Source organism: Onychostruthus taczanowskii, unplaced genomic scaffold (genome assembly GCF_017590055.1).
Source record: "Onychostruthus taczanowskii isolate IOZ18803 unplaced genomic scaffold, ASM1759005v1 scaffold1, whole genome shotgun sequence".
In the NCBI taxonomy this organism is placed as follows: domain Eukaryota; kingdom Metazoa; phylum Chordata; class Aves; order Passeriformes; family Passeridae; genus Onychostruthus; species Onychostruthus taczanowskii.
Window position 1 is genome coordinate 5,546,071 of NW_024496525.1, and position 22,707 is coordinate 5,568,777.

At 43.7% G+C, this 22,707-nt stretch overlaps 1 protein-coding gene across 1 annotated transcript in view; it reads right to left on the reverse strand.

The window, feature by feature from the left end:
* Nucleotides 1–22,707, reverse strand: part of PAPLN (papilin, proteoglycan like sulfated glycoprotein) — a 49,305-nt gene that overhangs the window by 15,091 nt on the left and 11,507 nt on the right. Inside the window, exons 2-14 of the mRNA XM_041402214.1 lie at nucleotides 22,216–22,278; nucleotides 13,854–13,969; nucleotides 12,438–12,498; nucleotides 12,084–12,186; nucleotides 11,074–11,204; nucleotides 10,628–10,751; nucleotides 9,823–9,903; nucleotides 8,676–8,848; nucleotides 7,998–8,121; nucleotides 6,751–6,877; nucleotides 3,750–3,957; nucleotides 1,867–2,043; nucleotides 422–578 (exon numbers count right to left, since the gene is read on the reverse strand). Coding sequence (XP_041258148.1) covers nucleotides 422–578; nucleotides 1,867–2,043; nucleotides 3,750–3,957; nucleotides 6,751–6,877; nucleotides 7,998–8,121; nucleotides 8,676–8,848; nucleotides 9,823–9,903; nucleotides 10,628–10,751; nucleotides 11,074–11,204; nucleotides 12,084–12,186; nucleotides 12,438–12,498; nucleotides 13,854–13,969; nucleotides 22,216–22,278 — 1,645 coding nt within the window. The remainder of the gene's footprint in view (nucleotides 1–421; nucleotides 579–1,866; nucleotides 2,044–3,749; nucleotides 3,958–6,750; nucleotides 6,878–7,997; nucleotides 8,122–8,675; nucleotides 8,849–9,822; nucleotides 9,904–10,627; nucleotides 10,752–11,073; nucleotides 11,205–12,083; nucleotides 12,187–12,437; nucleotides 12,499–13,853; nucleotides 13,970–22,215; nucleotides 22,279–22,707) is intronic.

A 22,707-nucleotide genomic window follows, 5' to 3' on the forward strand; every position in this document is an offset into this window, starting at 1 on the left:
GACATGGAGAATAGACACAGACAAGAAGCAAAACGTTCTGAAAAGTTGTGACTCCTTTAGAGCCAGTCCACAGAGGGATGAGAGTTGGCTACAGGTTGTTGCTACTAAGCCTGCCCAAGTTACCATCCATCTGGACTGGGATGCCTGGGATCAGTCTGCAGCACACACACTGGATATAGCACAAAGAATACTGGATTCAAAATGGACACAAACCAATGTTGTTCCCAAGCCTGTTGCATACACTTCAAACAGCACAGGTACTGGGACCCTGAAGATGCTTTGTGCACATAACCGTGGCAAACTCACAGGATAGAGACAGGCAGGCAAAAAGCTGAGAACATAAGCTGGTGCAGAGCTGGGAATTTCTACTCCTAAGAAAAAGCCTGTTGGGAAAAGCTGGGCGTGCAGTAATACCACTCACGCTGTGGCAGGTAGCAGGGCTGTGTGTTGCAGCTACCCAGGGTGGCTGGTTTCTGTGGCTGGATGGCTTTGCACATCTCAGGACTGTAGACTTTGGAGTCGCCGTCAGCACAGATGACCTGGCGTGTCCGGATGCCTGAATCGCAGCTCTTGGAACACTTGGGCACAGAGACAAGGCACTGAGCAGGCAGCAAAGGCTGAATGCAGAAACCCCACAGATCAGAAGTGGGGAACAGCTGCATGATTAGCTGCAGGCTGAGCACAGCTTCCTCCACCAAGACAAAGCAAATGATATTTCAGCTGGAAATCATCTGAACAATTAGAAAACCATACTTTAAACCATTTTACCAGATGTTCCACCCAGCCCTGAAGCATTAGGCTCTGTGCCACACTCAGCCTGTAACATCCAGATGAGCTGCTGTTACCCACAGTAGTGTGTCAGGGGGCTGGAGAGACTAATTCAGTCTGAAGGCATAAAGGCACCTCAATTCTCTGGGGATCCAAGAGCTGTGGGTGGGTCAGTTTGCATTCAAGAAGAACAGATTACAACTGGAAAGCAAATGAGTGGCTTTCTTGTAAGCAGCTAACTGGAGTTTGCCTTACTGGAAGCTGTGGATGAGAGGGACCAGTGGCTCAGAGGAGGGAATAGCATGAGGTGTCTGTGCAACCCACATGGCTCATGGCAAGTTCTATAAACATTTGGAGAGTATTTCCCACTAATTCAGAGAGGCAGATAGGAGACCTTCTGATATCAGAAAGTCAGGAGAAAGATCAGATTAGGATATGAAACTTCTTTAGCTGTAACTAAAACTTGGCCCACATCTCATGAAGAAGCATATGTAACATGTTTTAGCCCAGAACAAGCTGGTCTGGCTAGCAGAGAAGTAAACAAGTGTGTTTGGAAGTCACCTGATGCATGTGACCTACCCATATCTCTACCCCCGATACTTTTCCCAGGTTGAAGACAGTCTGGCTTCCACAGAAAGACAGGATTAATCCATCTGAAGCACAGTTTATCTGAATAATTACAAAAATGTACTTTAAAGCATGTCACCAAGTGCAATGACCAGTTCTGAAGCCTACAGCTCTGAGCCAAACTTGGGCTGAGACCTGTTCTGCTCATCACAGTGATGGAGCAAAGAACTGAGAATAAGGAGCAGGAGTGGATTGTTTCAGCTTATTGGCTGCATTTTGCCACTGTCACTGAAACAATAATCTCCCCTCAGAAGGATTTATTTTTGTAGCAGCTGCACACAAAGCGGGCATCAGATTAACTGGAGCATTACTAGTGCCAGTTACAACATAACTGTGAGCCAAGGGACTGGTAATGAAGCAGTCCTTGCTCCCAGCCTCAGCCAATGTGCAGACTGCGTGGATCAAAGCTTGTTTGTGAGGAGCACAGCAATACAATCAGTAATTTTGGAGCCATGACAGCGAGGTGCTCACCAGACCCCAGTCTCCAACGTGCCAGCCGATTTCCTGGATGCAGTTCTCCTTAAGGCAGGGCTGGGTGGCCGATGGCTTTGGCTCCATTAGACAAGCGAAGTCCTGAGCCTGGGAGCCCTGCTGTGTCCTGCAGGTGACAGTCCGGGTCTGCACTCCTTCCCCACAGCTGGCTGAGCACTGCAGAAAGGGGCCCAGCAATTACAAAGAAGCACCTGGTTTCCTCTTGCAGTTCCAGGCTGGGCTCCCTATCATTAGAGCGGAGCACCATTTTGAGACTGCCTGAAACAACCAGCTATCATTAAAATAATTTTCTGGGGTGGGAGTTGGCAGAGTAGCTGTTTATGCTGTAGAGGAGACAATAAGGCATGGGAGAGGGTCTGGAAGATCTGGAGCTCACTGGATGATTTTGGCCTATTCATATACTTACTCTTGATGTCTCCCAAAAGGAGATGTGAAGGATGAATTTAGAAAAATATCAGAAAAATACCAGATACTGCAAAATACATTGAGAACAAAACATGGTAGAAAATATCTGGAAACTCATGTTACTTACATCTAAGAAAAACCAATGCAAGGTGAAGAATTTGAGGGAAAGTATAAGGTTGGGTTCTTATATTGCTCATGTCTTTTGTTTGAAGACCTTGTGCTCTATTTTTACAGCTTGGAGCTGTGACAACTTCTATACCAGTAACTAGTTTGTGACATTTCCAACGCCCTCTTAAATTCACAGTGGTGTTTCCTGGAATCCAACCTACTTCTACATGAATTACCAAAGTGTCTTACAGAGAGCATTAACTTGGGGACAGCCTGAATCACTTCAGATGAGCTTCCCAGCTGAGCTTCAGCCATTCATTTACCAGAGTAACCTTTTAACTCAGAGTACACAGTTGCTTCTGAGAACACTGGAATGAATTACTCAGGCATCACTTTGTAAGAACATGACCCTTGGTGCCTTCCCCAAACAGCAGTCTTACTCCACAACCCCAAAGTTCACACCTCACATCTCACAAGGTAGGGGGAAAGAGGGGGTGGAAGGACTTTCCAGTCTGGGTGATCATGCCTCAAAGTTGCATTTTGTGCTGTTGCACAACTCAGACAGGCTAAGTGCAACCACAAGATTGCAAATCAAGTGTTGCAAGCATGCACGTACTTCTTCCAATAGAGGAAAATTCACTTGTACTTTAGGGACTGAGTAGACGCGCTCTTTACTTTCTAAGCCCTTGGAATGTAAGATGCCTTCTAAAAGCTGAGTGCGCACAGTTTGAGCTGTTTGTACTCCTGCAGATATAAATGCACACAAGCATCAAAAATGCACCACATGGCTGTGTTTGGAGAAGCCCTGTGCAGACACACAGCAAACAGCAGGTCACCAGTATTTCAAGAGTTTTGCTGCCCTGGCTGGTAATGTGAGGCAGCAAAATACATGGAAATAACTAGCACAGGCAGAAGCCACAAGCTCCTGTTTCACAGAGGAGGGTGTCCTACTGCCCATCCTCAGCTGATGGACGGAAGCCCTCCTGCTGGTGCTCCGCCTTCACCAGGCCTGGCTCAGAAACCAAGCCAGTGCCAGGTGGGGGGGGGGGGGGGGGGGGGGTCGGGGTCTAATAAAAACACAGATGTGGAGAAAGGATTGGCAAACCAGAAAAGAGAGAACGTGCAATGAGAAGAGCAGAGGTGCAGGGACATGCACAGTTTTGAGGAACAGGAGGAGTTTTGAGTTCATAGAAGGGCATCGGAGGGCTGCAGGGAGAAGTTCTACACCTCCGCACGCCACCTATCCAGGCACACATGCTTTTTGTAGCCCCAGAAGAGGAGCCTGGCACTTTCTCCCTAAGTTTGGCAGATCCTCCTCCAGGAGGCCGTTAGCTGCCCAGGGCACTGACCTCGGACCAGGGCCCCGTGCTCCAGGTGGCACACTGCCGGACGTTGCAGGGCTGGCTGCGGCGCGGCTGCTGGCCGAAGGCCATGCACTCGGCGTCGTCCACCACGCCCTGCGCGCTCTGGCCGTCAAACGCCACGCAGTACACCGAGCGGGTCTGGGTGCCCCCGCCGCAGGTGGCTGAGCAGGATCCCCACTCTCCTGTTTTCCACCTGTAGGTCACAGAATCAAGCACAAAAAAAAAAAAGAAAAAAAAATGTAAGCCCAGCCAAACTGCCCGGAGGCACAGAGGAGTCGGTGCCACATCCCTGCAGAAATCAAACAGGGATGATGTCCCCTTGCAGAATAGAATCAGAGGCGAGTTCCCACTTGACCAAGCATGCCCAGCTTAATTGGCAATGCAGAGCATTAGTCCTACTCCAGAGTCCCCAGCTACAAAACACTTTTTTTCTCTGGAAATGCAGAGCTCTCCCAGATGGGGAATATCTCTCTCCATGGCTTTTGGTCTCCTGATGTCTGCAAAAATGTCATGCCTGGAATAGAACATCAAAAAAAATGAAAGAAAAATCTCAAAAAACCAATCCAGATCAGCTAAAAGAAAAGCTACCACTAAAGCCTAATCCACACATTACACTCCAGACATTATCAGAAACAATAAAACCAAGCCAAGTCCTCACTCTGCCCGCAAACCATGCCAGACACTCTCAGAAGTGCTTAACTTTTCACTGACGGCCAGTAGAAAGCTGGCTTATTCTTCCCATCAGTCAAATTCTCTAACTGCAGCACACATACAAAAAGCCCACAAAAATGTAAATAGATTTTTTCCTCTCTTTGGTTGCTGAAGCTGCTGCAGAAATGATACACTCTTGCTAACAAAGGGAATGTGTCCACAAAACAATCTGTCTAGATACTAAAATCTCTGCCCATGGCCACCCCAGCTTCTCAGAGCTAGCTGGGTAGCTTGAACCACACCTTGCATGGCCTGGCTTCACTGACAATATGATGTTTCATCCCCAAATCCAGCATGCAGTGTAGTCCAAAGGCACTAGTTGTGGAGGGGGAGCATCCTGGTGATCTGCTTGCCATCTGCTATGTTCCCTTGCAGCCAGGTAAGGCCCAGCTAGGGAATGAAAGCAGTTCGTGTTTTCTCCCCCAGCATTCCAGCTACTTCCCTAGCATGGCTCTTGCCACCCCTTAACCAAGTTTCAGCCAGCCAATTCACATTCACATCCTAACAGGATTCCACAGTAGACTCTGCCATGGTCAGTTCCTAAAAACACACTTCTTTATTGCTAAAGATGCACGTCAACCCAAAACTGAATGGCCTTCACTATAAAATCTTTACTTTGGAAAGGGAACAAATACATTCAGTAGAAGCCATTTACAGTGGTGTGGTTGCAGGGCTTTATAACAAATTATTCATCAGGTTTTCTCAAAAGCTCCAATGGGAATAACTTCCCCCTCCGCCCCCCACCCCCCCAGATACTGTATTCTGCCCCCTGTAAAGCAAATGTATGGTTTTGGAAAGGCTGTATCAACCAGATGGGATCACTTACAGCTTTCTTCAATTGCAAATTAAGACTTCTCTGACCCTTGTTTTATTCCTTTGTAAGACAAGGTCAATCCTAAGGCTGGAACCCTCATCAGAGGGCAAAAATTGCCAGTCCTAAGCTATTAGCAGCTTGCTGGGGGACAACTGTTTTGCTTTTGATATTTTTAACTTCTCATATCTTAGTGTACATTATTGTATCTCTCACATCCTTGTACTCATCACATCTTACATACTGTTTTCTGCCTGCTATAGGGCCCATGCCAAAAAAGAAGAGCTTTTAGGAAGCTCTAAGTCTTTCTCTATGCCATACTGGCCCATGTTACAATTGCCCAAATGATCAGGCTCTCTTTTCCTTTATGTTCTTTTCTTTATCTTGATAAGTAAATTAAAAAACAAAATCTTCGAGAACTTCTTTACCCTGATTCCAGAGAAAACATGAGAATAAGCAGCCAGAAGCTATGAAGAAATCATCGCTTTCTCAGTCCCCTAAGAATCAAGTTACCAGAGGCATGTGCAGCCACCTAAGCAAAGCTGCCAGCCAGCACCCTCCACCACCATTTTCACTGGCAAGCATCAAAAGCAAAGAAACACGCACTTCTACCACCAGTGCCAGAGAGGAAAGCCCCCACGGAATTTAGTGAACAACTAGGTGGAGAGCAGAAGAGAGCAGCTGCCTTCCTGTGCTTTCTGTAACTTCCTTCTGCTTGTTACCTCTTCATCTGAGAGCTCTGTGCACCGCTGTGACTCCAGGCTTGCGGCAGGTAGATGTAAGAAGTCCTTTATACACAGAACAAAGGTTTTAAAGAACTTAAAACAAGTAGCTACAGGCTGACATGTATTCAGAAATGCTCCCAGGTGACCTCTCATGCACATGAGTGCTCTCATAGGCCTCCACTGGTACACAGATACACAGTTAGTGCTCATGTCACAGCTCTGGATGCCCAGTAAGAGCCAAGTGAAGCCAGATGTAAGGAACAAGTTGGAAATGGCTGGGTGAAGGGGTTTGAAAATGCTGGAGAATGAAGAGACTCCAGGATTCATCCCTTTCTAAGGGAACAGACAATGGGAATGCAGAAATGGCATAAAATTACACCAGCTCAGACTTTCTACTCTGTAGGCTCCAGCTCAAGAGAAGAAAAACCAGGGAATCTCTTTCATATCTCCTACATGGGCTAGACAACTGTCTTCCACAATACTATTTTGGAAGGCAAATTTAATGTGTCTATAAAATGAACAGGATGTGTTAAGCCTTTTCTTCTTGTGCACATAGAAAATGCCCTCACTCATCACTGTGTTATCATCCCAATCTTTTGTCTTTAGCTTTTTCTTAGAAGTGAAGCACCTCTTTGGGGAGAACCATGCTGGAGGGCAGAAGTGAGAGAGTCACTTTTTTCTTGGTTCCAAAAGCACCTCAGGAAGAAGTCAGACATTAGAAGAAGGAAAGAAATGGTACCGTTTTGTGTGGGGACAAGGCTGATGGCCACACGTCCGGTTGTTTTCTGGTTGTGGCTTATTCCTGCACATGTAGTCTGGATAAATTTCATTGTCTATGGTACAAAACACCAAGCGGGACTGGAAGCCTGGGGGACAAGCAAGAGAGTGTCTGATCAACACAAGCTACCCAGCACTAGGTTAGCAATACACTGGGGTTGGCGAGGCAAGTTTCTGAAGTCATGTAGAATCCACACCTTCCCAGCCATTCTGGAAAAGAGACTTTGTCTTTTTTGGCAGGTCTTTGTCTCTCTCTACATGGACAAATGATGCCTTCCAACAGTATAGGGGTTTGCTGGAAGAGCAAGGGAGACAGTGCAGTTCTGTGTAGCTGAGGGGAACTTTCCTGTTATATTATGGATCAAGGCTCACAAGGGGAGTGCCCCAGCCGTAAGTTGCTCATGAAGGAGCCCTGCAAGATGTGTGCAGTGTACAGCAGAACTGGAGGTCTCCAGCTGGACTCAAAAGGTCAGCCTTGTGAGGACTGGATATGGGAGTAATACTTGCAACTCTTCATGCTTCCTACTGGTTATGAGTGCCCAGCCAAAGACAATTTTAGCACCTACAGTCACAATATGGCAAAAGCTGCCAAAATGGCCATTAGGATGGAAGCCCAGAAGAAGCTGATAACAGCTCTATATACTAATCAGCTGGTGAGGGGTTTTTTTTTGTTTGATTGATTGAAGTTTTTGGTTTGTTTTTCTTTTAAGCTTAAAATCCATGTTGTTGCTCATGGAGGAATCTGTAAACTGAATATGATGGGACACCCTAGGAGATCTGACAGTCCTCTTGGAGAGGGGGAATCTTCCAGGCAGTGGGAGAGGAGAATGATGTGATTCACTAATGTAGGCCAGGTCTCTCTGGAGAGGACCTCTCAAGTGGTTGAAAAGACTATGAAGACCTGAAGCAAATCAAAACAAAGACTATCTATGAAGATTCTCAACAGGTCCTAGTAATAAGTCTGAGAACTAGGGAATGGAATATAAGAACAAGGCACAGGCCACGTGTTTGCATGGGCCAGTCCTGTTGTGACTCCTTGCACGACCCTCCCTTGACAAAACCTTAGCAACACCCTGTGGATCCCTGTGCTGCCTTACAGCAGGAGACTGCTGGGAAGCTGCTGCAGAGGGCAGCACACTGTTACACTGCCTGCAGGGTGTGGATATAAACCCCATACCAGCCACCAGGGATCAGGTCTTCTCCCCTTACCTCCTCCACATTCGGAACTGCACTCGCTCCAGGAACTGTAGCTCCAGCTGTAACCTGAGGCCTGTCCTTGCAGGGGCAGGTAATACTCATACTGTACCCCGGTGTTTGTCTCCTGGCTGATGAGCTGCAAAAGCATGGGAGGAAATCAGGGAAATTACACTTTTCCTTTTCAGAGCATTTCCCCACCATGTCTGATGGTTCCAGCTGACCTGCACCTCTCCCATTCAAGAAGCACTAATTCTCTGCACTGGATTTTCTCCTTGTCTTCCATCATGTTCTGGAGAGCATTATTTTTCAGAGAAGGGTGCATTCATCCCTCTTGGCTGTAGAAGATCCATCTGCTCCTGTCACAGCAGCTACATTTCCTGCCCTACAGCACAGCATAACAAGCAGTGTCCTGGAACCTATCCCTGCCCCAACATAATTTGCTGCTGACTCTAGCCTCCCCTAAAGTCAGTGCCCAAAGGAATAGGCAGGAAACCGTCAATGAGCTTTGCACCGCTTATTTCTGGGCAATAGAACCAGAGCAGCAATAAGTGCTATTTCTGTGGTCTAGGTGGAAGGCCCTCAGCCTTGTAAGATTCCTGGGGTCCCCATCATGTCTCCAGTTTTTCCCAGTGTACTCCCACCCTGGAAAGCGAGAGCAGAGTGTCAGTGGGGGAAGGCACAGCCTCTCACCTCAATGACGAGGGGTTCTGTGGTGGGACCCCGGGCATGGAGGAGCTCTGGGGCCACATCACCCTCCGAGCCACGGTCATAGTGCAGCACTGTGCTGGCCACCTGCAGCGCCCGGCTGAAGTCAATCGTCCAGTGCCCGTTCAGGTAATACTCTCCTCGCACGTTCTTGACAGCTGGACAAACCCACAAGCCAGAGAAAGGATCATAAGAACTCCACAAGGTTGCTCCTGTTTCTACTTAATACTGTGTCACAAGCAAATGAGAATGACCACCATCCTCCATCAATGCTGTCCTTCCTGTATGGCTTTTTAGCAGAAGGTGCTAAACCACATTCAAACAGTGGTTCTTGCCAGCTTTGCTGCAGATCAAGCACTTTTTTGCTGCACAGCCAAATGCCTCCAGCATATTCCTGCCCTGCCTCTGCATTCCCCACTGTTAGTTTCTGGAGCACAGCCGATGCCAGCCTCTGGACCATCTTACCATTAGGATGTGGGATTCACACTCCATTGACTTTACACCACTATCAGGTTCATCAGATACTCTATTCAGAAAGCAAGATGTGTGCTGAATCGAGTTTTCTACAAAGGAAAACATCACCAGACTGATTTATCCTAAGCACTCAGTGATGGAACATTCAGAAAGCAGAAGAGTATTTGCTTTCTCCACTGGAATTTCCTCAGCCCTGCTCAGAAATCTAGGCAAGGCCTTTTCTCCCTCCTTTTTCCCCTCTGCAGAATGACCAGAGTTTGAAGCTGTACAAATGCTCTAAAGAAATCTATGGAGAAAAGAAGCCCACCCCAAACTTCTAGATGGCAGGAGTAGGTAGGGTTTGCATTCACCAAACAGAACTCACAGCCAAATTTGACTAGATCAGCTAGATTCCTTACAGGCAGGAAGTCTCAGTGTGGTTTGGGTATTTTTATTCTGCACCCAACAGCAAGATCTCCACAGGACAGAAAAAAATGAAGTAAATGTGAAGCCCAGAGTTGTGCATCACTCACATTTCAAGGATACTCAATATCCTGATATTCAGTTTTTCACTCTGCCATATCAAGCCCTCAAGGTAAACCCATAACTGAAAACCAGATTTTAGCATAGTGGCTGGAATCCAAATGGACTGATACACAGATTCTGACATCAATCATACCTAGGAAGTTCCTGCTGGGCTTAACCTCCTTAATTTGGATGCTTGTGGCTCCCACAGGGATAATAAAGATTTGATTGTAACCTGAAAAAAAAGGGGGATTATTCAATATCTCACTGTGGGTGCCATATAGCCACTCCTCTGTGCCAAAGGTGCTCATGGCTTCATTTGTGCCTGAACAACTAGATGAGCTTTTTGATGGTGACACGAAGCATTTCTATCATCACTTTAACTGCATGCTGAATAACCTCACCCTACATTGTCCACAGATCAGTCCATGTATAAAAAATTCCAATGACAGCTCAGAAAAGTCCATTTGCTACATTTTGGAATCTTTGGAATTTCAGCAAGAATCATATTGGAGTTCAACATAGAGAGATGCGACCACAAGTGTGGTTGACATATTGAAATTTTTCAAAATTGGCCAAATGCAGAAGATGCAGTCCCATTTCTAGCCCTGCACGTGTCCTGGTGGGGCTATCAAAACGCTGGACAGCCTCACAAAGACGGTGTGTGGTGATGTTATTATGGTGCATTTATAGCACCTGCTGGAGAGGGAGTGGGGAAAGACATCAGCATGATGGAAGTACTTCAGTGTGGACACAGACTGACAAAGTGATTCCCAGGATAATGCCAAGAGTACTTTTTCTAATGCTAAGACCACACACAGTACAGATATTTCAAGTGAACATCCAAGCATGCCTATAACAATCATGTGAGCAGGTGTCCCCACCAGCCCTTGTAGCAGTTGATTTTTAGTTTAACTCTCTCCTTCTCACCTGCCCAAACTACCTAGGATCATCTGTACCTTTGGGGAGGTTGGCCACATCAAAAGTGCCCTTCACACCATAGCAGGTGCTGCCATCTCCTCCACACTGCAGGCACTTGTCCTCCTTCTTGGCAGATTCCAGCATATTATCACAGCCAACAGCCTGTCAGAGCACAGGAGCATTAATAGGAATAAACTGCAATGACAGAGGGGGAAAAAAAAGGCCAGATGCTGGACAGATCTATTGAGAAATCCTGAATCTAGGGAGCCCAGAAAGTCAGGATAGGGCAGAGAAAACAACAAAGCTGTTATCTACTATTTCACAGCCAGAGCCAGATAAATGTTATCCAGATGCTCCTCAGCACCTTGAAATGCAGTGATTCTCCTTTTCTGATGCTATGATGAAAGTTCAAGTAGAACAAAGGGAGGCAACAGAAAGACTGACAGACCCAATGATGAATGAAGGAAATACTGAGAAGACTAACCTGACAAACTCCCTCTACACAGATATCTCGCTTGCCAGGTTCACAGGTAGTCCCATCTACCACTGCTTCCTTGTGCCTGTAGTAGAAGTTTTCTCCCTTGGGAATACAGTTTAACTCACACTTATTAGGTGCTGGCAAGAGAGAAAAAAGAAACTTTATATAATAGCTTGATACTGCATCAGGAGCCTAGTTCTAGATCTCAGGAGCAGAAACAGAGGGGTTTACTGATATTAAGTGGCAGATACTGAATGAATTTCTGGGTCACAAACTGCTGGAGGCTGGAAAAATATTCTAGTAAAATCTCACTGTACAGAAATATTTCCTCAGGGGACATTGGTCTAAATGGATATTTGGTTATTCCTTAGTAGGATTTCTCTTACACTCCCTTGGAGTACAGGGCTTTCTAGAATGAGAAAAAGTGCTGATACAGAAATATCATTTTAACAAGCAACAAAAACCCCTTTAAATCTATCTTAAAATCCCTCATAATTTGTTAACCGACTGTAAATGATATTATATCAAAGCTCAGAGCAAAGGCCACTGGTTCCCACACCTGCCTTCTGGGCTGGTTCCTCAAGAAAGCATGGGCTGATCAAAGAGATGTCATATTTTCTGAAGCACGCATTAATTACATGCATTTGCTTCTCTTGTGCCCTGCTAATATTCTTTTGACAATATTGGAAAATACAGCAGAACTTCTGGTCCTCTAATGCTTTGAAACCTCACTGCAAGCAGTTCCAGATTTCCTTGGGCATGTTTCTGAAGGAATGGCTGCTACAAGAGACAAGTACATATTGCTGCAATGCTGTCTCTTGGCCCATGCATCCAGTATCTTCAGGACAGCAATGCTTTCCTGCTGGCGAAAGGATTTTTTTCCATGCCAGCTCCTGCCCCCCACTCCAGCTAAGGAAGTACCCTGCAAGGATACTACAGTAAAAAACATTACAGTAATTACAAAACACATTGTTGATAGGTAGTGATGAAGTGTAACCCCACATGTTTATCCTTACCTCCATAATATGGAAGCCACTTATATTTCTTGCCTTGGAATTCTGTCCCATCAAAGTCTGCACACTGTTCTGCCCGGAAATCCCGGGAGCCTTCCGGGCAGTTCTGTTTGAAGAGAAAGTGTTTGTATTGGAGTATTGTAAAAAAGGAGGAAAATAAAGTGTAAAATAAAAATGCCCCTTCAAACTGGGGCATAATTTCAATATACTTTTGAATGGATACTGTTAATGAACTGCATTCACTAGTGACATCAGAGAAACAGGAACTAATGATCACATCTTATTTCTAAACAAGAATGATATCTGTCTGGGGAAAAGGAGCAACAGGCAAGAAAAACTAAAACCAGAGCACTATACCTGAACATTACATGACCGATAGCTTCGTGTTGGTCCAACACAGCTGGAAGGACCTTCTGTCCTGGAAGACAGAAAAAATACATGGAGCTCTCTGAAGAATACACGTGCAAAAAGTCATCTCATGGCAGACGTTACGAATCACCTTCACACCAAGCATATCACCCTCACAGAGTTCTCTGAAACAGCAAAATAACTAAAATGCACTTTTTCACCACTGAAGCAAGCTGGCATTTTCTAGTGCCATTTTATGCTATGGTTTGTATTCTGGCATGAATGAGACACACACTGTGAACAACTGCAGTACAGCTCTTCAAGTTCACATTTCAACTAAATAATGGAAGCTGAGATTTTAGTCCATGGTCCACCAGCAAAGGGTTGAGCTGTCCACACAAGAAGAGAAACATGTTATGAGCAGCCCGAGGATAGCGGCCAATTCAGAATATCTTTGTGCATCATTTATCTTGATTTTTTTGTGCACAATAGGTCCCTTATTAGGAAGAGTGAAACTATGGAAAGTGTGCAATACCCTTAGTCCAGTCAAATGACCCCAGCTGAGAGTTATGGAGAATAACAATTATGGAGGAAATTGATCTAAAAAGCCAATCAATGCCTAACACCTCAGTGTTCCTAAAATAGGGAGACAGGCCTCCCGGGATTCTGGCAGGTATAAACCATAATGGGCAGCCTTCAAAGGAGACCTTTCTTTATTCTCTGTGGGAAGCAGCAGCTTCATAACCCTGGCTTTTTCTATTACAAAACCTCCTCTCATTTCTCTAAACAGAGAGAGGCTGTTTTTTTCAGGATATTATTGAGAGTCTGGCTTTTTTTCCCCTCCTTTGCTTTGTTTTCATCCATAACAGGATCTCTAAGGTCCATCATTCCCAACAGGTGCAGTACCAGTCATCATCCTCATTAGGATGCTGCTAACCCAGCTGCAAATGAGGTGGCACAGCGCTAACACTGCTTGAGCCAAATTCACTCTTCCATGTCTTCTGGGGCAATTTACCATCCTGAGAATCATAAACCTCAGGAAACCTCAGCACTGTCACCAGCTCTTGGGAGAGAAACCACCTGCTCTGGCCTGTTCTCCGTCTCCCTCAGGGCTTGCCACACTAGACCTGATTGAGCAGCTGCTACCATGCCAATCCCCTGATTGCACAGCCTCAGATCTGACAGAGAAACTGCTGTGCTCTATCAAAGGAGCCAAAGCAAGCATGTGCTGGAGAGGGCACTATGCAAAACAGCAGTGACAAGACTGAAACTGAGGTTCATCTCAAAGTGGTCTCATTCCCCTGGGATCAAACACTAAGTCTTTTTTTCTGGATGTATATTGGAACATAACTGCAGGAGCTCAGTAACAGTACAACACATTTAAAGAAAAGAAAGAAAGGAAAAAAAAAAGAGGTTAGCCCTCACCTTTGGGAATAGCAGCGCCGCTGCCGAAAGCTGACTCCACCGCCACAGCTCCGACTGCATTTGCTCCATTCACCCCAGCTCCCCCAGACACCAACCTGCCTTTTCATCCGGCGGCCCTGGAAATAAAAAACCCCACAGACATAGCAAAAAGACATGGCAACACAGGGGAAAAAACAAAAAGAAAATGAAGCAGGGATCCTATGTGATCCCTTGCAGAAAAGGGCTCTCTTGCTGTGCTGTATTCCTAACATGAAAAGTGGCACACGGAACTACATCAGAAAGATCAGGTCTCTAGTATCTAGGAGTATTAGCTTGCTGAAGCCATACAGCACATCCAGCTTCATAATCTCCCTTAACTGCTACTGTTTGTCTATTCATAGAATTTCAGCACTTTTGAATAACGATCTAATAGAAGATAACATCTTCCTCTCAGCAAGGCAGCAAAGGCAAATCATTACTTCAGGGACTCTGAGCATTGTCAGTCTACACGAGATCAATAGAGCCACTTAAACCCAAATCCTTGGCTTAAGTCCAGTACTTAAGAGAAGTAAAGGAAGCAGAAAGAAATGCCCCAGAAAACACTTTTTAATGCAACAGAATTCCATATATGGAGCTTTATTCCTCTTACCCAACTGTGTCCAATGACAATGTCAAGGTCTGGACCATCATTAGCAAAACCCTTATTAATTTTGTATTTAGAAAGTCAGATACTGACATTAAGAGAAATAACCATGATAATATAGACAAAAATTTACAAGTGTGGTAGAACCAACCAAAATACATTGTCTTGGAAATATATGAAATATCATATTTTCAGAAATAAAATGTCTTCTGCAACTGATGGGATCCACATACAGCAGGACATGTGGTTAGTGGGAAAAATGGCAATATCTTAAGGAAAAAAGTAATATTTGCAAGATGCAGTGGGATTAATTCTGCTTAAAAAAGAAGGTAAGTGAAGGGTTATCTGGGGAGTGACACTGTAAAAACAGGATTTGCTGGGCAGCTGTAAACTGTAGAGCAGTTTATGTACACATTTGTACCTCTGAGAAGAACGTGCAGGCCATTTGGGCACTGAGACATTTGCTGTAGTGAAGAGTGGGCAGGCAGAGAAAAAAAGGTAAAAAATTACTGTTATGTGATCTAACTTGCCTCCACACACAAACACCCAAACCTCTGCTAGAAATAGGAGCTAGTCTAATAAATCATCCAGTAAGTCCAGCTCAGGCAAGATGCATGGGTTAATCCTCCCTTGTCAGACAGGTTTTATAGTTTTCCACACACAGTCTCTGCCTTACTCTATGTCCAAGTTACATTCTTGTTTCTTTACTTCACTCTCTTTTAAGGAAATAATTCCCTGCTGCTGGCAGAGCAACAGTCAGAAATATTAGCCAATCATATCTATGCATTTACTACCAAATTACCCACAACTATCTAGCTGCAGTCACCCCAAATTATTACCTGTATTTCTCTAATGTGAAACACTTTCTTCCTAGCTCAGCTACTTACTTTTCTTCACAATTTTTTCTAATACCTCTGTTTCAGACTAACTCTGTCTTTGCCCTGCTCGTTCAGTGGCACTGCCCAGGTTACAGCCATTTCTACATACCTCCTCTTGGCCAAGTCAACATCTCCCTGATCCTGTGCCAAACCCTTCTCCCACTCTTTCACTCCAGATATGCAGCTCGCTATTTGTCTTCTGCATTCTCATTTGCCTTTCTGGGCATAATCCCAACAATAGTGTTTTAGCTTTCAGCAAGGTTTTTTTCAGCAATCTTATTTTCCCAAGTTTTTCTTTCAGACACCTAATTCCTCCCCCTGTAATCCCTCCTCCCTTACCCTCAAAAGAATAAAAAATGCTACCACTCTTTCTCAGCATCTTATTCCTCTGTATCAACTGACTGATTTAGGTGCAGTATTAGCTCACCCTGGAAACAAGGGACCTTTCAGTCAGCATAAGGGAGAAGGAAACGTGTAGATAAAAATCCAAAGGAAGAGCATTTGAAAGTCAGATTACTGGAAGGCAATTAGGGTAGAAAGCCCTTCCTTGACACACACACACCACCCTGATAAATATTCCAATATCCCTCCTACAGAACTAGCATTATTTATTCCTTCTAAAGAGAGTAAAATCTGCAGGGACTCTTTGTTGTAAGGCTTATGCATCCACAGAGTGCAGGAACAATCATTTTTCTCAGTATCACTCCATTTATGTACACCCCAAAAGGAGCATTAGACAAAAGAATCCTCCCAAAGCTGTACAGTGGCAGAGAAAGATTTTAATAGGGACCCAACTCCCATATTTGGAAATCTGTGTACAGTCCTCATTACTTTAGTAACTGCACACATGTAGGCAGACAAGGATACAGCTGCATGTTTATAATAAATAATAAATATATTATTACATAACCTGATAACAGGACATTTTTAGATGCTGTCAGCCAGATTCTGTTCCAAAAGCCTCTTTCTGCTCTCTTCAGACTCTGGAATGGTTTTATCTCATGTCAGCCAGGACAACTAAATTCCATTCCCTCATGGATTTCAGAATGAAAAATCTACAATCTTCGTCACTGTTACAAATTCGTTCGGTTCCGTTCTTCTCTCGCTTCAGCCTGACATTCATACAAAAATGTAGTTTCTTTATCTGCATAAAGTATATATTGTAATGTTTCAAGAGAAGTGAGAAAATGCATACAACCATCTTTCTTGACTTCTAAGAACTCCCCAAAGAGCAGCCAGTTAATGCCCAACTGCTCTGTCCAGTTTTCTCACTAGTTGAGACACCAGCGATCCTTTCTGGGAATATTGATATTGCCCATGACCCTGGCACTGTGGGATCTCAGGGCTCCTTTGCATACAGGCTGCTGTGGTGTACAAGTTTAGAAGGCCAAGGATTTCATTTTTATGAACACTGCATTGCTTTCATCAGTTCCTAGACAGACGAGCTGCTGATGTAGTTGCAGCATCTGCTGTTACCAGGCCAACTGTATCTGATATCATCAGCAAGTAAAGAGCTATGCCTCTGAGTCATTAGACCTCCAGACCTCATCTGCAAAGACAATTCCAGTATGCATCACAGGCAAACAAAAGAATTCTGGAAAAGTGTCCCAGACAGCTTATTATATACCATGTAATGTTTATTTTTGTGTATGAAACATGCACTGGAAGAGAAGCTATGAATGGGACTTGACTCAGAAAGACAGAAAATACTGGCACTATGTAGGAACAGTTTAAAAGGGGTCCTTGAAAGACTTTCCAGTCAGTTTGATGAGATGGATAGAAAACTATGCATGGGAAGAGGACTGTGCTTTGCAGACAAATACATTGCAGGCATGCAGTGATCCACAAAGTTCATATCACCAACTGTGGAGAAGTGATTCAGTGGGAACAATTTCCTAGTGCTTTGTTGCAACTCAAATACCAGCAAGCAACCAAAGAAAACATCAATTTACTACACAGTCCTAAGTGACCAGTGAAGTTCTGCAGTCACACATCCAAACAACGTACATTCCAGGTAAGTTCTTACTCCTTGCTCCTTGGGCACCTTTCAGGACTCAGAGATAGTCACCCTGAATTATTTTGTGGGTTTTTTTGGTGCTGCTTTTCCAGACTGATGAGCAGCAACAAAACATCCCGTTGCAGCACTCCAATCGTCGCTGCTCAAAGCACATGGTTACTGATAACCACATTATGCCCCAGAGGTTTTGGACAAGGCCACTGCTCACTTTTAGCCCAGGAGGTTGCACAGCTTTGGCCTATTGAGATGCAACTGAAGCATCATTTTGGACACAAACATTGTTACTGTGACTTCCAGGGCTGTTTCACATGCTTACTAGGTTCCATCGGAATCAGATACAAATCTCAGCGCCGACAGGGAGAATGTGGTGAACAAGGCCCTGTCCAGCTGTTACCCACTGAAAACAGATATTGCCCACAAGGATAAAATGAGTAAAGTGGTGTTACAGTTATGTAGTGTTTCCAAGGCTTAAAACTACAGTCAAAATCAGACTTTCTCTCTTTAACCATTCTTAGTATTTTTGAAATAACACTGCATCATCTTATTTGATAAATATCTACTTTCTAGTGTTTATAGTTTCTGAAATATGGTTAATGTTTATTTTGACACACTCTGAACTGTAGCATCATTTAGGAAACATGTAGGAGAGAAGGGTGAAAAACAAGTACTTTAAAAAAGAAAGCTATCACCACTATCACTTCTGTGATGGTTTCATTGCCAAAGTCTCCACAAGTAAGAAGACTCCAGTGAAAAAATGCAACTTTGTTAACATTGAATAATAAATGCTTAGGGAGAAGTTAATTGCTCAGAAAAAAAAGTTTATAATGGAAAGGGAAAAAGAAAGAAAAGTGTCAAGGTTCCCCAAAGGCTGGCTGCTCTCTGTGGGTCAATAGTGGGAGACTCTCCCAGGACAACACAGCGAGCCAGGGAGCAGCACAAGCCAGGGAACAGCTCCAGCCCTGGGATTTGGGCACCTCCACCTGAAACCAGGCTGGGAGCTGGGACTGCAGGAGGGCCTGACTCATCAGGGTCCGTGGCTGGCCAGGCAGAGTTGCGCAGATCCTCACTGGGGCAGGAGCCAGCAGTCCCAGGATCCTACAAGGGTGTCCTGGGCAGTGGGCTGGCTGTGGAGAGTCCAGTCAGGGCCCATAAAGCCCTAGGAGTGCCCTCAGGGCCCTAACAAAAATAACCCACATGGACTGTGTCCTTAGACCATGTGCTCTTTGAGATATGAACCATTTCCTTTTACTTTCTATATCCAGGACAATTACCCAGAACTACAATGATGACCACCAATGATATATTTTCACATAGCTAAGCTCTGCATCACTTGTGGTATCCAATCCTCAACTTAATTGAAAGGGAGCTGAAAACATTTAGTATACATTACATGTTTATAATTTAGATATCTGATGCTATGCCAATATGCATTTTCAAGATGGCTCCATCTGCAACCAGCTAGGATATTAGCCAAAAATGCTACCAAAAATGAGCTAATGAATCCAAACCACATCAGCAAAGCATTTTTTTATAATTCTGTCTTAACCATTGATCTTGGCTCAGACACAGCAGGCTTGTGAAGAGCTTTGAAGGTGAATAATGCCAAGTATCATTTCTATGAATAATGAATAAGCAATCAAAGAATTGTATTTAAGTAAAACTAGAAAAACAAGAATGAAAGTGAACAAGGTGGTGACAGCAGGAAGCAAAATACAAAGTGGTGCAGAAGAAGAGAGTATCTTATTAAGACAAGCTGCTTTACGAAGATGAGGAAAAAAATCCAGGCTTTGTTAGCTTTAATGGCTTGTGGTTTACACTCACTCTGTACATCTCCTTTCATTCCACTCTCGCCCTAGCCATGGCTCATTAGCGTATCCGCTCTAACAAATCCAGTAAAATCCAGCAATTCCCCGATACTTTCATTTTCTCAAAACACTTCAGTTTCTCCCGACATTACTGAACCCACTCTCTCATGGTTCCCAGCTCTTTTTCCACGTTCCCTGTTCAACAATTCAACACCCCTCACTGTGCTACCTCTCTGTGGGCTGTCCCACCCTGCAGCTAGCTCCTTCCACACCCACTGATTTTCTGTCAGCTGGGGAGGACAAGGTGCAGTGCTGGTGCACTGCACAGCCAGGGACATGCTGCCCCATGGCACTGTGCCCTGTTGTTGGGCAGAGGCAGAGCAGGTACCAGTTGCTTTTCAGAAATGGAAAGGCTTCCAGGAACTCTGGGTGGCCTGGAGATGAGGAGGGAATTTAAAGAACTCTAAAAAGATACAGCCATTGCAGAGAAGTCAAATTAATTCTTGGAATCCTTGTGGAAGAAATGGAGCTCATTCAGAAAACTCTACAAAGAGGATGATTGTGAGTAAACTTTATGACCCCAAACTTATTTGGAAAAGTGGACAAAACACACAGTATGAAGTCACTAGAAGTTGTTTATCCAAGGGGCCTAACAGGAACTCAAGGCTGAAATGGATAAACTGTTACATACTAGCAGACAACCCTCTCAGCTAAATCCACTTCAACATGTGATTATTGGAAAGTGGAAAATCTGACACCAGTTTACAAAATGATCCCAGGGGAACCCACGGAACCGTACATTCACAGAGCGTAAAACTGACGTCAGCTGATAAATTAATAGAAGTTATAACAAAAAACAGAGCTAGCAGGCACCTGCATAAATACAGGATGTTTGGGGAAAAGTCAATAGGACACTTAAAGGCAAATTCTAAGAACGTTGCAGTTCTTCAATTCACAAACACGTCAACAAAGGTAACCTGCCAGATACACTCAGATTTAGCAAAACACTTCCAAAAAGTCCTTCACCTAAAGCTTTTAAGGAAGTTAAGCAGTCAGAAGGACAGTTCTTCAATGGATGATGAGCAGGTGGCCCAAAGACAAAAGCAGGAATAAAATCTCCATCCACTGCAAGAACTGACATTAGCAGCAGAATTCCATAAGGAACCAGAATGCCTCAACTCATTTATTAGCTATGCCAAAACCACAGAAGTAATGAAAGCAGATGATAAGGGTAATAAAGGGTAATAAAGGACAACAGAAAACCAGAGACATACTGCAAAGAACTATGGGAAAGCATTATAGTATTAGCAATTTATCACTAAAATGACAGTGGAGATTTAATGTAGGCAACTTAAGTGACACACAGGGGAAACACAAATCCTATCCCAAATTGCTACTATTTATTAATTATTAATTAATATTAATAAATCAGTACATGATAGTTGATATTTAGATCTCAAGAGCAGGATCTTGGTATTATGGCTTCAAGGAGGCATTGATCAAATTCAGGGAAGAAAGACAGATTTCTCAAGCTCAAAGGGCTCATAAACTGGAAGTGTATTGGGAGAAATTATATTTGCCTATCTTTTAATATTTTTTTCTAGACACATGTTTGTGACATAGCTGTAGACAGATTATAGGGCAAAACAAACTGGTTCTACCTGGTAAAATTCTTCTTGTGCATGTTTTCTCCCTTTCCCTCCATAAGAATAACAGTAAAATCTCCTCTTTCTCTGTCCTCACAGTAATTTTTACTGTTTCTGTATGACCTTAAGTTTTATGTCCTTGTGCACCTTCTGCACTTTGTTAAAGCTGGGTAAGACATCTAAATGTCTATTCAATAGATAACCACTTTAAACAGCAACAATGTTGAGTTGCTCAGAATAAATTAAAACCCAGCATTTCAACCTAGAAAAGCAGATCCATATAAAGAAACAGTGTTCAGAGGAAATGTATGACTTGGACAGATCCAGTATGTCAGGGAAACGGACAATACTGAACTTAAGGGGTTTCCAAGCAAAACTTCTCCTTTCATTTAGCATGGCTTCAAGAGAAACTATTGGTTGCATGCAGGGGGTAGAGTCTAATGCTACAGAGAAATATCAGTCTTCACAGTCTCAGGGTATTTCAGTCATATCCCTTCCAAAAAAAAAAAATCACCAATATCTCCAAATTTGAATTTGGCAGGTGAACAGATGAACTGAATAGAATATATTCATTTTCTGGTTATTTTTACATACAGTATGGTTTTTTTATTAGATGTGAGACAGCAGGCACTCATTTAAGCATATTTCCATCTGTAAGAGAAAATATGACAACTAACAAACTGCTTGATTTCTGGTCTCTCATTCCTGATCTTCAAAGGTGGCCTAGAAAGCAAAACACTTACTCCTAGTGATAATTGCCTTTTTTTGCCCCCCTCTCTCTTTTCCTTTACACCTAACAAACATGTAATATCTTCCTTTGTTAATACTTCCACTCTACTCTGCAGGTCATCTTTTACCTTAGATGACCAACTCACTAATAAAGTTTAACTTCAAGTCAGGGAAACTGTTTTCAAGCTGCATTTACTTCAGAAAGGTCCTGCTTCTCATTCAGAAAGGAACAGGAATCCCAGTTCATAATTGCTGCATTCTTTTTTGTGATAATATCACACTGGCTTAACATAAAGTAACCTCTCCCAGCAAAGCTAAACCACATGGCTAATACTTCTAAGACCAAAGAAAAGAGAATAATGAACTAACCAAAAATCCATAATCTCTTTATTTCAAGTGATAATTCTCTCTCTAGCTTTGAAGCAGGAGACAGCAATTACTGCTTTGCAGATAACATCCCTAGAACCAAAGGCACTAGCAGAATTCCATTATTTAATTGCCATGTTAGACTTCTCATAAGATGTGCCACAATAGTTCTGATGACTTGAACCTATTAGCTCTTTCAGAAATACTTTCTACAAAGCACTTGAGTTACAGATGTTGACAGTTCTTAACAGAAGTATCTTTCATTTCTTGTAACAGTGCTCAGAAGAGCATTTACTTACTGAAAATGCAGAAGGTGACATCGTTGTTAGCATGAGCAGAAAGAATAGGTTTTTCATCTCTGCCTGTGGGAACAGAAAAATTACTCATCAGGATTGCTTGCTTCTTTGCTGTTTGTTTGGTGCAAAAGTACAATACCATGAAGTAAAAATGGAGGTGAAAGTAAAATTAAGGGAAGAGAAGAAAGGCAGTTTTACCACTAAACTCCCTAGATAGATGAAGGCATCTGCAAAGATTGAAATTACCCTGCAGAGAAAGCCAGGATATAATTACTGAGAGTACATATTTCCCTGAACTTTCCTCTGGTATTATGAGAGCACCATCCCCAGGCACAGTGGAAGGTGCATGCTGTTGCATGTCTGCCCTCCCACCCCTTTACGTATACACCTGATAAAACACTTGAGGATTGCAATGACTTCAACCAACCCAAGGTAAAAAATTCCACAGTTAACATTTCCGTACCCTCCATTCATCTTGTGTGGTTGTGCTTGTTT